Source organism: Leptinotarsa decemlineata, unplaced genomic scaffold, assembly GCF_025532065.1.
Source record: "Leptinotarsa decemlineata unplaced genomic scaffold, Ldec_3_MD MMD2_tig00001019_RagTag_RagTag, whole genome shotgun sequence".
Lineage (NCBI taxonomy): Eukaryota > Metazoa > Arthropoda > Insecta > Coleoptera > Chrysomelidae > Leptinotarsa > Leptinotarsa decemlineata.
This window is the reverse complement of record NW_027412557.1, coordinates 3697643-3713125: the sequence shown is the minus strand read 5'-3', so window position 1 is coordinate 3713125 and position 15483 is coordinate 3697643. Positions and strand designations below refer to the sequence as shown.

General features: G+C 33.5%; 2 protein-coding genes across 3 annotated transcripts in view; one reads left to right on the top strand and one right to left on the bottom strand.

Annotated features, from left to right (window-relative positions):
• Positions 1-15483, bottom strand: part of fng (fringe) — a 199343-nt gene that overhangs the window by 13977 nt on the left and 169883 nt on the right. For both annotated transcript variants that reach the window (XM_074175352.1, XM_074175353.1), the window contains 2 exons: positions 2177-2247; positions 1943-2037 (listed from right to left, as the gene is read on the bottom strand). In XM_074175352.1, the coding sequence (XP_074031453.1) occupies positions 1943-2037; positions 2177-2247 (166 nt within the window). The remainder of the gene's footprint in view (positions 1-1942; positions 2038-2176; positions 2248-15483) is intronic.
• LOC111504165 (galactose mutarotase) overlaps positions 1-15483 on the top strand; it is a 135848-nt gene that overhangs the window by 42062 nt on the left and 78303 nt on the right. The gene's annotated exons all lie outside the window — the stretch shown is intronic.

Sequence of the window (15483 nt, the reverse complement as noted above, 5' to 3'; positions counted from 1 at the left end):
AGAGAAATTGTCTGACCTGTATCGCATCCATTATTAATATCACTCTTCTGAATCTCTGTTGGTTAGTATAATTTCATCATTACCTATGTGAAATATGAGAAAACTCCAAATAAAAGAAAGAAAATCTGACATGTCTCCGAATGACTTTAGAAAATATATACATCACCGACAATATTTATATTTCTGCTAAAATCATCCATCCCAAACTATTGTGTACAAATATATTACACTCCTGTATTTTTGTTTTTTCCCTTAGGCTCAAGGTCATATGGAGCTTCACACGTACCTAGCCAGTAGGTTATCTTGAGAGAGTCACCAAGAAATGAGAGATTTGGAGGAATGTATTTGTTTGAAACTCCTTATCAACAACTAGGTGAAATGACAGCTTTAAAACACAGCATTCATGATCCAATACCGATAGCTCTGTTTCGACTTGCCATAGGTTTCTTCAGCGGTGTCCGAAACAGATTTGTTTCTTTATAATCAGATCAATTAGAAAAATATGAAAACATTCAATATAATTTTGATGACATCATGCATTGCCCTAATTTCAGTACGGAACTGAAATCTCTTCGAAACAAGCCGAGATATGTGGATATTCATCAGTCTCCTATGAAGATTAATTCACAAGTGATTGATCCACCTTCTTCTTTTTCAGTGCGGTCAGTGGACTCAGGTCATTCTTGCCCCACAAATATGAGTTGCAGTCCTCATAGTTCTGGTTCCCTTTCAGTGGAAACACTTGCTATATGAATAGCATTTTACAAGTGTTGTTCATGACGAAGAATTTCAGGAATGAAGTTTAAATGAACGAGAACGAGAATGTTTCCTACTTATTCATCAAATTCAAACACCTGTTCATGCAGCTGCTGTTTCGTAAGAATGCATCATCTTTTCCTCCAACCTATTTTCTAGAGTCTTTAAAGTCCACTAGATACTCGTTAGGACAACAAGAGGATTGTTCCGAAGTCTTGGGGTTCTTGTTGAATACTCTTCGTGAGCAAAACAATAGCAAAATCAATACTCCTGACCGCTCTGGATTGAATGATTTCGTACAGTCCATTTCGTCTTGTGTTTGTAAATATTTTGCTGGAAAAGTCATCACTTGTTTACTTTGTAGTAAATGTTCAAGAGGTAGCGGAAACTTATGTGAATTTTTGAAACTTCATCTAGATTTTCTTAATATGACTAATAACCAGTCCGTGCAAAGCTTACTGTTCAATCATCTGAAAATGGAATTTTTAACAGGTGATGTTCGACTGTATTGCCAAACATGCGCCAAACTAACTGACTGTTATGAAGAAACAAGTATAGCTGAGGCACCAGTCAATCTAATGATAAAATTGATGATCTTCAAACAAGACTCAACCTCTGACGGAAGCAAGAAACTCTTTGGAAGATTCGAAATAGATGAATATTTCAATCTAGCAGACCACTATTATAATATTCATGCAGTCATTGTTCACTGTGGTTCTGGCGTAGAATTTGGTCATTATTACGCCTTGGTCAAAGACGAAACGGACTGGTTTAAGTTTGACGATAGTCGTGTCACAAAGCGATGCATTGAATCTATCGGAGCCTCTGGAGACACCCTACATTTTGTTTTATAAGAGAGGACATTGGTAGATCAAGATCTTCAGATGATGTGGTGCTGCAGGTTTTTCCGGGTTTTCCTGCAGCTGAAAAAGCAAATGCGCCACTGGAATCAATGAAGTCGCCCCGGAGCGCCAATTAATTTTTATTGTTGTTTTTATTTTTATCGTTGTTTCAATAAATTCAATATAGAACGTCGTGATTTCACCTACCGGATCTTACAACTGTTTCATTTTTTATCAAAAAAGTAGCAGAAAATTCTAGAAATATTTCCAAATTATCAGACATTCGAAACTAACATTTCACATAATACAAAAAACCAAATGAGTCAACAGAACAAACTAATTACCTGATCTTCTATCGTATCTCTCCTGATGAACTTCATGGGCTCCAAATGAGAGTGGAATTGATCAACAACAGTCAGAGGTTGTTTAAGTAGGTGTTCTGAAAAAATGAACGTGGGCGTTACTAGACGTATTACCTAACGACGGTTGGATTCTAATTCGAGTTAATTACATCGTTTAATCTATTTGATGTTTCCTCGACTTAGCGACGGGGTCACGTTTGAACGGATTATACTCACCGATGATGTAGCCCATTGTTACGTCATCTGGTAGACGGATTCTTTCACCTGTACTGATGAACCTGCCTTCACTGAAACAATAGAACAATGTGTAGTAATCAAATGTTCAGAGAGAAAAAACCGCTGTTTATTGGAAACAAGAGGAACCAATGACTTCACTTGCACAATTAGATAGGAAATATTCCTGTAGAATCTCAATTCATTACCGGAATTCAACAATTTTTCAAATTGTTGAGTAATGGAAAATCTACGAAACAAAATTTGACTTTTTTTTTAATTCTTGCTTTTTTGTAATGAATAATAAATTATTTTTATCAGAGATTTTATTATTAATAAAATAAGTGAAAAAAATATGTTAAACGGTTTCGTTGAAAAAAAAATAATGATTTAGATAATGCAATGAAAACTAAAAAATAATTCAAAAGGTCCTCAGTAGCAGTCATTGCATCACTCCCTCAGCAATCTACGGTATTGTTCTGATAAAAAAATAATAAAATCGTTGGGCGTAGGGTAACCTGCGTAAATAAGTAAATATCACGCCCAACAATTTTATTTTTTTAACTGATCAGTACCGTAAACTGCTGATGAGAGTGGTGAGATGACTGCTATCTAGGACCTTCTGAATTATTTTTTTAACACGCTTTTATTAGCTACACCTGTATATATGTATGTTTGTTTCTAACTCCAGAATTATCGACATTATTGCTTGATCTATTCGTGGGCAGATGGCGCTGTATGTAACCTCCTTGATATAATTCGACCTCACTTTACACGTATTTCTTAATTTGAAAAAGTATTTTTTTATTTATTAATTATACTATTCTACTACTCAAGCCCCGTCATTTATACACATATTGAGATTGTGAAACAATCCCAGAGTGAATATGAATAACATACACAATGGCAGCAGACCAAAAGTAAAAAATAGATGGGTGACAAATGAACTAAAAAATCAAAGTAACGAGTTGAGGGAGCTGTATAAAAAAGTGATGAAAGGAAATGTGAGTGAGGAGACATACAAAAAAGAAAAGAGGGAATATACAAAAAAACTGCGGAAGTCAAAATCTGAATATTATGGCAACAAAAAAGAAATATCTGAAAACCGAAAAAGAGCCACGTGGAACATAATAAATTATTATACAGGAAGAAATAAAAACATAAAAAAGAAAGAAAAGCTAGATCGGTTGAAACAGCTATTGCTAGTAAATATGAGTTCATTTACAATAACATTGATAAGGGAAAGTACGTAGTCTCAATCTTATTTGATCTAGCGAAAGCCTTTAATTTAGTAAGAAATGAAATTATGATCAGTAAATTGTACTACATTGGTATCAGAGGAGTCGTACTTGAATGGATTAAGTTATTCTTATCTGACAGAGAAATGGTTGTGACTCTGAATAACACTGCATCACATATTCAAGATATTATGCTTGGTGTACCACAAGGTTCGATATTAGGACCGCTGCTGTTTTCAATCTATATAAATGATCTCCCGAAACATATCAAACATGGTAATATATCAAACACCGTAATGCTCGCAGATGACACTACCATATCCGTGTCTGGTAACACAATAGATGTGTAAGAATTCAATATAAACTCAGTCATGGACGCTATGGTTTCTTGGTGTGACAGAAACCAACTGAAACTGAGTGCAAATAAAATAATTCACTTGGGTTTCTCTTTGAGAAAGATATTGAATCTTAATAATGACCAAATATCTGATACAGCCAAACTCCTAGGTATGCACTTAGATTAAACCTTGTCTTGGGAGCCTCACATTGATCATGTGTGTGAAAAATTGGCCTATTCTCACATGGCTCAAAATACACTAATGTGGGGTACTTCTACGGACGCAAGACGTGTATTTATTCTCCAAAAAAAAATCATGAGAATCATATTTGACATTACACCAAGATCTAGCTGTAGAGCTTTATTTTCAAAATATAAAATATTAACTTTACCCTGTATCTATATTTATAAAGCTTTGCTTCATTTGAGAAACAACATAGTTCATTGCAATCACGAGTTAGTCACTCATAATTATGCAACACGAACTAAACACTTGACCATCCCAAAACACAAAACTTCAACATTCAAGGAATCTCTTAGGTATAATGTCATCATACCTTAATTTATTGCCACAGGATGTCAAGGACCTACACTTAGTAAGTTTCAAGAACCATATCAAAGAATTATTGACGAACGGGGGTTATTATAGCTTATATGAGTTCCTGCAAAGGGATGTCTTAATATAACTTGTTCTCACTGATTTTCCTTCCTATTTTTATGTTAAACCTTTTAATTGTGTATAATTATATTGTTTATGTTGTTTTATAATGATTTGTCTATGATTTTAAAATTTGCATCAGTATGTCGCTTGTAGTGTTTAATATAGTGCCTGTTTTATTTGATAGGTATGTGTTTATTTATTTATATTTATATAGTTATTTATTGGTATTTTTATTATTGACATGTCTAATATCATAATGATCTGAAAGATGAATAAATACAACAGCAATATGTAATCCGCCATTTGGGAGCTGCGGCCATCATGGATTCACAATGATACAGAATACAGAATTCATTAAATTATATTGTCATCAAAACTAAATATGTGTTTCCAATATCGGATCAATCTGTCAACAGGAAGAGGGTCAAACTTCAATTACTACTTTAACCCAAACAAATAAACAGGGCAAGCTAAATGAAACCGTTTAAAAAAAAGTATGCCTCTAATAAAAATAGATCTTGAAATTCAAAAACTCTTTCAATTAATAGTCCCATAAAAGCAACCTGTATCAGCAGTAATGGAATTATTTTTTCAACATACTGTGAAAATAAACCATTATTGAACGAACAAAATATTTCAAAAAGGAAAAATATGTAATGAAAATAGCGGATTCGCATTAAACTTTGGATATTAAATCCAAAATATGCACTGCTTTCACATCATTACCACAACACTCTTCTCGACACGCGTTTCACCAACCTAGTTGACAACTTCAGAAGATGAAATAAACTAAATCTCAACTCTGAGCCTGGCCTATTTGTTTCTAATACATGTCCTTCAGTTGAAATAACTGAACATCATCTTAATTCATTCGACATCAATGATCCATAAAAGCGTTCTTGAAAATTAATAAACACACCTGATTGATTTTTTCCAGTTTATAATGATTTATATGGTGCTCTCGATTGAATCACTTCTTTTCTTTTCAGCTTTCATTAATATTCTATTACGGTTCTTTCAATCTAGCCACGAAATCACTTATACAACTTACCAATTCCTTGAAGAAAAAATAATTGTATCTCACGTTTCACGACTACCGATTTAACGCATATTATCTCAGAATTATTCGGAAAATAAAATCATCTGAAACGAATCCTCGTAAGCGGCGAGAATAAAATCAAATATCAAGACTCGAGACACGCTATACAAAATCGTTCTTTTGTTCGGAGCCTCGAAAAGAAATCGAAATTTCCTTTCATGAAGAGGCAAAATATTAATTTGTTATTGGGTAAATATAAAAGTATGAAAGACTTGGTTCTTCAATTCTATGGGCACGATGGATATTTTTCAACAACACACAAGTGAAATATTTCTTGAATGTTCTATGTATAAATCTTGTAAATTACAGAGTAATTTTGACCGACATTTCTGTCATTTTACTACTGATTTATAATCTTCAAAATTTCCAAATGAGAAATCAGTTGTAGTTCATGTTTATCATCTACTTCTTCAGACGAGAATTTCTACGTTAAAATTTTGTTACATGAAATAGTTTTTCATCGACTAGTGTAAGAATGCTATGATTATGAACGTTACCATCATCAATTACCATCTATTTTCTCACAGCACCCGAAGAAAAATCCTCAACTGGCTTTTCATTGACCAAGTTAGCAACGTCGCGAGATGACTGATGCCAGTTTAGTCGTCTCCTGATGATGTTAACTTTGTTAAGAAAACGCACATCGAGAGACAGTACTTTTGTTCTGGTCAATCATTCTCTGGTACCTGTGCCATAAAATAACATAAAGTGACGGGTCATTGTCAAAAAGTAGGCAAACAAAACCCGCATCCATTCAGGAACACAATCGAATTCTTTGTTGTACATTCATTTCTTTCGATATTTTCGGAACGGTACCTACTTATCTCATCTCATTTAATTTTTGATAAATTCGTAGCATAAATTCATATATACTGAATGCAATTTAAAAATGACGAGGTGTTGTTGATTTGTTAACTTATCGAACTTGTAAATGACAATGAATATTCCAAATGTAATTTGAAAAAAATTTGCTAAATTCTGCATTTGCCACTTCTAGTCAGCGATATAATAGAATATGAAACTTTTTTATAATACGGGACTACACCATTCATAAAATTGTTCAAAAATCATCCATTCGTAATGACAAGTTGAATAAGCATTTTTATCCGAATTTAAATTCAATGCAGATACATTTCTGGCTAATTTAGTGAATTCCAAAATGTTTCAAAAAATCTGTGAGGCTTCACGGAATTCATCCCATATTATTATACAATATCTCGTAATAGATTCTGCAAAAGTTTTTTTAGGAAGAATATCTCTAACAGTATACAATTTACGCATGTATAGTCTCATCCCTTGTGTTACATATGATACTTGTTTGTCCTATCTCATATGTTGATCAATAACAAAACCCAAATGTTTTTTCTATAATAGGCATTTCTGTATCTGTAGAGTAGGGAGGATGAGTGTAAGCTCACGCACTTAGGCCACATGTGACCCATTGTACATCCTCCCAAGGAGTTGTCCTCCTAGGTCGTCGTCCATCCTGTCCTTTCCAGGAAGGTGGACAGGTCGCTGGGAGACATCTCCTTTATATCGGCAGGTGTAGGCCAAGACTCGCCGAACACACACTCTCTTATTGACGATAACTCCGGGCACTCGCACAGGACATGCCTGACAGTCTCATCTTCCTGTTCACACATCCTGCATAGAGGTGTGTCCACTAGCCCCATATTATGTAGGTGTTTCCTTAGCTGATAGTGGCCAGTCAAAAATCCTACTGTAAGGCGTAGATTTTTCCTGGTCATCGCCAGATATTTCTTCGGCGCCAGCTTCCCAGGGTCGCCCAAGGTGATCCTGGCAAGATTACATCCTTTGATTTCATCCCATCTCTTTATAATAGGCATTTAAAATAAAAACTTTTTCTGCAGGTCAGTCGAAGAAGAATTTTTCTCACATTAATTTCAGACTTTTTATGGACTTCCTCCCCACCTTCACCAGTGGACATCATGGCCGTATCATCTGCATAATATGACCGAGAAATTCATTATTCTGCGATATTGCGTTTATGTAAGCAAGAAAAAGGACCGGGCCAAGTACTGTTCCCAGGGGTACACCCATAATGATTTGTAATGTTGTACTGAGCTTGCAACCAATTTCAACAGTTTGTGTTTGTTATTTCAATTAATTCTGCATTAGTTCCAAAGCATGACTTCTAATACCATAATTACACAATTTTTTGACTAGGGTTTCATGCGACACAGTATTAAAAGCCTTTGCCAAGTCCATAAACACCGAGAGAAATTTCAAACACTTGTCCATAGCTCTTACTGTTTGTTCCACGATGTCGAGCACGGCATTTTCAGTATTCGATTTGTTTATGGACCAGAATTGTTGTTGTGTTATCAGATGATGTTTACCAAGCTAATCTTTCATTTGATTTTTGACAGATTGTTTGAATAGTTTAGCAAAATTATTGATGACAAAAATAAATCGGTAATTGCACATATCATTTTGACCTTCAACTTTGAAGACTGAAGTTACTCTCTTAACTTTCCACTGGGACGGTATATTACTCTTTTTGTAACACATGAAGTAGTGGTTTCAATAGATATTTATGGCATACCAGTTCGTTAGTTATTCCGTCAGGATCTGATGCATTATAGTTGTTAAGCTTTGATAATCAAGTCACCAAATACGATATACTCTTATAGAGCTTGAAACATAAATTCACAAAAAAATTATTGATTTCAGTCTCATGCCTTGTTCCTACCAATTTCATAAAATTGACATTACCGAATCTGATCCCTCCACATACTGTAGTAATATTTTACACGATCTGGATTACTAATTTTTATGTATCAAATAACCAAGACGTATGTTGTCACATCTTCTAACCGTGAATTCATTTTGATTTAACTTGCAATATTTGCTGAAAATATGGTGGACTGCCAAAGAGGGTGGACAATGTTCTTTTATTCTCCCCCATCATATGGTCTCCATATTATGGCCTCCATACCAATTTTAGAGAGTTATAATTTGGCAAAGGTTAGGGATAATTTGGCAAAGGTTAGGGAGAATTTGACAAAGGTTAGGGATAGTTTGGTGGTGCTCAAACAGATATAGTGAAGATCGCATTAAATGAAATAAAGAGACGAAGGAATATGACCAGCGATAGCTGAAGAATAAAAAAATTATTCTTATAGCCTCTATTTAGAAGCTATAAGAAGAAAAATAAACTTCAAATCAAATCAAGACCATCAATTTATCACATTATACAATTGATATATTAAAAATCTTATCGTGAAAAAGAATATAGTATGTAAGTTGATCTTGGCATGAATAATCAACATGGATAAGCAATTTGTGTCATTGAAATCAAACTATCTATTTAGGTACTCTAAGACTTTGTCAATGAATAATGGAAACATTGTGTGAATTTTTCTAATCAGTTATTTAATTTGTTTTCCTGTTTCATAGCCAAAGAATATATCTTGTTTTCTAAAATTACTCATAATCCCATAAATTTCTGAAATTGTTATAGGATTGCTTTCTAGGCATATTGAGTAAATTCAAAACACTGCTGCAAAAATGGAAATAAATGTACCATCACCAAACTTTTTTGATTTACAGAAAAATCAAATCATGAGAAATAAAATATTTTGTGCACTTTATTCTCCTGCTTGCATAACCTAAAGAAACACCAATTTCAGTGGATGATAGCCTGTGTAAGTATTAAAGCTCTGTGAAAAAAAGTAATGAAATGTTTGAATTCCAAAATGAAATTCGAAAAACGACATTCTTTCTAATGACAAAATTTTAAAAATAAGCGACCAAATAAATGATTGTTCAAAAAACAATGGCGGTGGAAATTATTTCAGCAGTGGATTTTCATTACTTTTTTACAAAACGAATGACAGAATAGAATTCGTGGTTTTTTTATTCTGGGAGTGGAGATTAAACTAGTTAAAGGTTCAAAACTCATCATTAGGAAATACCCAACGAGAGTTCTAATTTAAACTACGACAGAAGTACAATATTTTATGGGTTCGTTAAAATGTCAGCCGAATATTTCAGATTCCGCGGTTAGCCAATTACTGATGCACCGAAAATATTTCTTAAATGTTTTGGTTATTTACCTCATTATTTTCTTCTCATGAACCTAACAAAGGATGTTATTAATACAAAAAACATTAAGTAGCAATTCCAGGAGATCCCAAATCACATACGGACTTCGACTGGAAATAAATTATGTTAAAAAAGAAATATAGAATGTTTTAAGTACCCAGTGACTTTATAAAGATAATATTATACGTACACCTAACTATTCAGCCAGAAATGTATATGAATTAAAATTATTATTATCGACTCAAATATACCGTCAGATGGTATTTAAATTCCTAGAAACTTGTTAAATTACTAATTACCAAATTTACCAATCGAAATATTTCAATATGAATAATTCAAACTGTTACTAACTATACAGGTAAATAGTAATTCCATAATTAAGTTCAGGTTTTTTTAAGGGATTCATCTGAATTGACATGAAATTGATATAAAGATTCAAGATAAATACAATAAATATTATTGACGACAAAGAAATTACGATGATAATATTTCAATTATATTATATACAGAAATTATATGATTATTCTTCTTTTTTCATGGATAAATTTAAAAAAATGAATTCGAAAACTATTACACCCATAAAAAACGAGTATCAGCAAGTAACATAAGCTGTATTGTATAAAAAAATTAGAGATCCGTACGAAAGTTTAAATAATACTTCAAGGTATGCAAAATTTCTCGAAAAATGTTATTTAATTTGGTGCGTGCGCCAGGAGAGTATCTAGTAATGGAATCAATATCGAAATTACAAAAGATTACAGGATAATTTTTCTTGAGAATAAATAAAAATTCCAGTTACATCTGAACTAAACAAAATTGCAATAATTCTTTTCAAAAACTGAACTTTCACAAAAGGTATTTTCAATATGTTTTCATACCTTTTGAAAAAATGCAATGAGGAAAATGACATTTGCTTTTGTGAAGTATTGTGTGTACGAAAACTGTTTGGTGATTTTCGCATTTATTGCAGATTATTTAAAACAGTTGCTGTGTTACACTGGTTGAACGAAAGATTTTCTGGTAGATGAAACCAATTGAATGGTTTCCAAGGATTACCATTATCAAAACCTACCATTAACCTACACTATAGGTTAATGGACTGACACCTGTCAGAAAACAACTTTTCCACTGGCCAATACCACGACAGGTGTCAATGAAGGATTCTTCATATGCTGTTGCCATATACAGGAATAACTTCAGTGAAGAATCCTGCACTGACATCTGTCGAATACAATCCAACAGCATATGCAGGAATAACTTCAGTGAATAATCCTGCACTGACACTTGTCGGATATAATCCAACGTCCTTCGTGGTATTAGCCAGGGAAGTAGTTGTTTTTTGATAGGTGTCAGTCCATTCATCTACAGTGTAGGTAAGTTGAGATTGGCCTGAACAAGTTGTTTCTTGTAGATAATTTGATTTATAGCCAGTCTTCAAGTATGCCCACTTACTTTATGTAGTTTCCTTTCCTTATACGGGGAATTTGGGCGAATTCGGATATGCGGTTGGTTACCTCATTCACAGGCGATGACAAACATGTTGTGTGTCGTTCACTCCAGCCTAGTTCAAAGAATGCTCTGAAGGAATTCGGTTTTTAATTATCGGAAATCAACGACTTTTATGTTGAAGATAGACACTACCTTGCACTGACGAGTGGCCAAACAGCTCGAAACCGGTTTGCAAGTGTGTTCAAATAATTGAAAATCGATGCCGGCAGTTGTATCGCCAACAGAATATGCAGGAATAACTTCAGTGAAGAATCCTGTAGGATATAATCACACGCCCTTCGTTATATTAGCCAGTAGAGTAGTTGTTTTTTTTATATTGTGTCAGTCCATTAACCTACAGGGTAGGTGATTTGATACTGGTCTGAACGAATTGTTCTTGTAGATAATTTGATTTATAACCAGTCTTCAAATATGCCCACTTACTTCATGTACATTATGAAAAGAACTAAAAGTCGCTAGCCGATCGGTGATCGGTCGATAGCTGATCGGTGATCGGTCGGTAGCCGATCGGTTCGAAATGGGTGCTTTGTTCACTGCCTATAATTGACCGCCGTGTTGGTCGGTGGTTCACGCCCCAGAATGAATGATCGATTTTCACTTGCTATCGCCCAACTCGTGTTATACATCACACGTTGAAAGGTAAGACCTCGTTAATCCTTAGCTCGCACAAGTTTCGACTTCTGAGGGTTGTCGATCGTAAGGACGCAACAGCTGGTTAACGAAAAAACAAATTTTAAACAGAAACATATATTATATGACAGGATATGGACTGGAGCCCGAGTTTCAAATGGAATATAATTTACTCTGTGGTAAAGTTTCTGTGTTTCATGTAGACTCAGTCTGTGAATTGAACTACTATACGTTGATGATACGAAAATATCCACTATTTAAATATGGTTATACCAGCAAAGTATATAGTTTCACTGATCTAAATGAAGGAAAAACTCAAAACAAATGGTAAATTCGAAAAAAATCATCACTCTATATTCAAACATCGCCCAAATGTAACCTGACATCATGGAAAAACTGGACGTTCAGCTGAACCGCATCATTCTCTTTATTCTCATTCAAACGGAATCTGCTTTGAAAGCTCTACGCTCATACCAGTTGTCATTAATTTTATACCACTCCCAGAGCCTCCTTTATTTTAATTCGGCATGATTGTGCGAAACGAATCGATTTCACAGGCAAAAACCGCAGATTGAATTGCTCTTCATTCGGTTGCTGCGGTTATATCGATTGGAAACAAAATCTTTTTCGATTTTCACTGTTAAATTATCAGTGGGTTACGTGAGAACACGTACCGCGATGTGAGGTATTCCGAAAGATTGTCTCACTTTTTTATGGTGGATTCAGTGATGCAGAAAACTTGAAGAGAAACTACTTGAAGAAGATTAACTGAAATACAGGTTAGGAATGCAAATGCATAGCTTGTAAAGGAAATTATTTTTAATCCTGTCTTGTTGGGAATGAATGTTATGAATGAAGATCTGGCTCACCACCAGCGTAGAGAATCATTTTGGGAAGTGCTGTAAGTTTATACAATGCATTTTGAAGAGAATTCAAGTATTGCCAGAAATTCAAGCATACTAGGTAGTCTTGAAATAGCAACAGTAACATCTTTACCAAAGTATTTTGGAGCAGTTCCAGTAAATCTTTTACTTGCTTACGATGTTAAAAATGGAAAGCTATCAAACACAAATAATAATAGCAGTAATGGATATTGTTTTGTAGCAGAGCACTGAAGTTTTGTATTGGTTGAAAATGAGTCAGGTTTATGACTGTGGGTAAGGCTTCGGATATTGAGTTTTGTTTTTTAATTAATTATAATTACCACTTTCCTCATCGAATTTCTTTATTTAATTTGAACAAAATCATTATATTGAGACATTGAAAATATGCTGCTTCTTTGAAACCATCAAGTAATGAATAATGTTACAACTTAACCTAAAATTCATGGTTAAATGAAATTCAGATCTATCTAACATATATCAGTTAAATCGTTCCTAGAGTTCCGTTCCGAACAGTGAGAATTATTAAAGGAACGTTTGGAAAATGGGCTCATATTGTGGAGTCACTCAAAAACTACATTTCATATAATTCAATCAAAAACTCTGTCCAAAGTCGCTTCGAATAGAGCGTCCGAAAGCGTTGAACAAAACCTCCTAATAATGTATGGAAGCAGGAGGATACAATTTTAAACAATTATTGAAGTTAAAAGTTAGTGAATAAACTTTTGAATGTTACTTATTCTCATTGCCCCATCCCATGCCAAATCATAAAAACGGTGCTGAGTAAAAATGACCATTTTTCCATAAAAAGAGCATTAAAAGAACCTGGTGTGGCATCTCTCACACATCTCGAGTTACAGGCAATTACTTGAGTATGTATAATCACCAATATTTAACAGTGAACATTTCTGCTGTCTTTGGAAAGCTTCAACAAATATAACTTTTTTCTGCTTTTACTTTTCATCAACGATTTATTGAGAAATCCAGCACTTAGACGGGGGTTACTTATAAGTCGATACAAATTATCCAAAATTCACCGAAATGAAATACGTTTACATGCGTCATTATGAAGTTCAGTGATCATTTTCGTAAAAACCAGTTCATCACTCCATCAAGGATGGGCAGGTATGCAACATTCAGATTTCAAACAGCAGTTAACAAGTTCTCATGAATTTTTCAATCAATCGAAATACAATGGCAAACATATCTAATCGGTGGTATTTACCATTATCAAGATACATGACTTTAAAACTGTGCGTTTGTGAAAAGCTAGTGTGACATCACAAGAAATGTGCGATTGTTGGTAGAGCTCCTGAAATACATCTGAACTATTACTAAGCGGATGAATATATTTTCGATCCAGGAAAGTTCTATTGATACATAAGCAAGTAATTTACCACAGGTGGATTTGGTTATAGAATATTTCAATAAGAAATACTGTGTTTATTTATTTATTTATTTATTCAACAGCAAAGCCAATTTAAAAAAACATATTTAACAAAGTGTGAGGGACTACAAAGGTATTTTTGAATGCTCATGTTTGATGTCGACATCACAAATTACAATTTTACAAAAACATTTTGCGAAGTATGAAATACAAAAAATTGATAAATCTTTATGTCTAGTGACTACATTACTAAAATATGAAACAATTCTGGTACATACAAGAAAAAAGATGTAACAAATCTGGTACTTACAAAGAAAATGGTGAGGTAAAGAAAAGCTTCGAAAACGCTATAGCCTTTTCAATTGATTTTTAAAGACCTGAAGTGATACATTAAACAGATCTAAATTATTATGATATTGATTTTCCAGCTTCAGAATACGGAGAATCGGACTGTTCAAAGCATAATTGGTATGGAAAAAATGTATATGGAAAATGTCAGGATTTCTCGTATTTTTTTGTTTGATATGAAAAGTTATTAGTTGAAGTAGTTCTGGGCAGTTTATCTCAATATTTATCAATTTGAAGAGGAAACTCAAGTTCCTAGAAATTCTCCTATCTTCCAATGATTTTATATTTAACTTGGTTAAGAGTTGACTACTCATATTCATTTCGTTAAATACCAAAGTGAAGAGCACAATTCCTTGAGAATTTATTTTGAACATCCTCAATCAAATCGATATTTACATTATAGTATGGGTCCCATATAACAATATTCAAGAATGGATCTTACGAAAGCACAATATAAAATAAACTGATGGATGTAGCCGTTACTACGTGGTGAGAAATCATAATGAAGAAAAGAGAAATTAAACTTTCTATGTTTTTTACCACTTTTATTTGTGACAACCGTTACAAATAAAAGTTACAATGAATTTTTTTTTAATTGAAGGGGTTATATTTTTTAGGAGTGATTAAATTTTGGGAAAGAAAGTTTTTGGCTTTCTACTACTCCATCTTGATACAAAAAAAAGAAGGATGAGGGAATCTTCCAAAGAAAGTTAGTTTGTGTCTGAAAGTTACTTCTTTGCATGATCTACACATCCATGTATAGAGTTACTTCCTTCCTTTCTTTGGAAGATTCCCTCATCCTTCTTTTTTTTGTATCAAGATGGAGTAGTGGAAAGCCAAAAACTTTCTTTCCCAAAAATTTTTTTTTATTGTATAAGTTTGAAAATGTCTTTATTGGACAAAACTGCATTAACGTTAGTTACAAATAATAGTGGTAAAAAACATAGACAGTTTCATTTCTCTTTTCTTCATCACAATATAAAATCTTTTTTGTTTCAATTGAAAAATCAATGATTTTATATTTAACTTGGTTGAGAGTTGACTGTTTTCAACAATTTCTTTTGAACATCCTCAATCAAATCGATATAGTATAGGTCCCATACTATAAAATAAAATCTTTTTTGTTTTAATTGAAAAATCAGTAGGAATTCT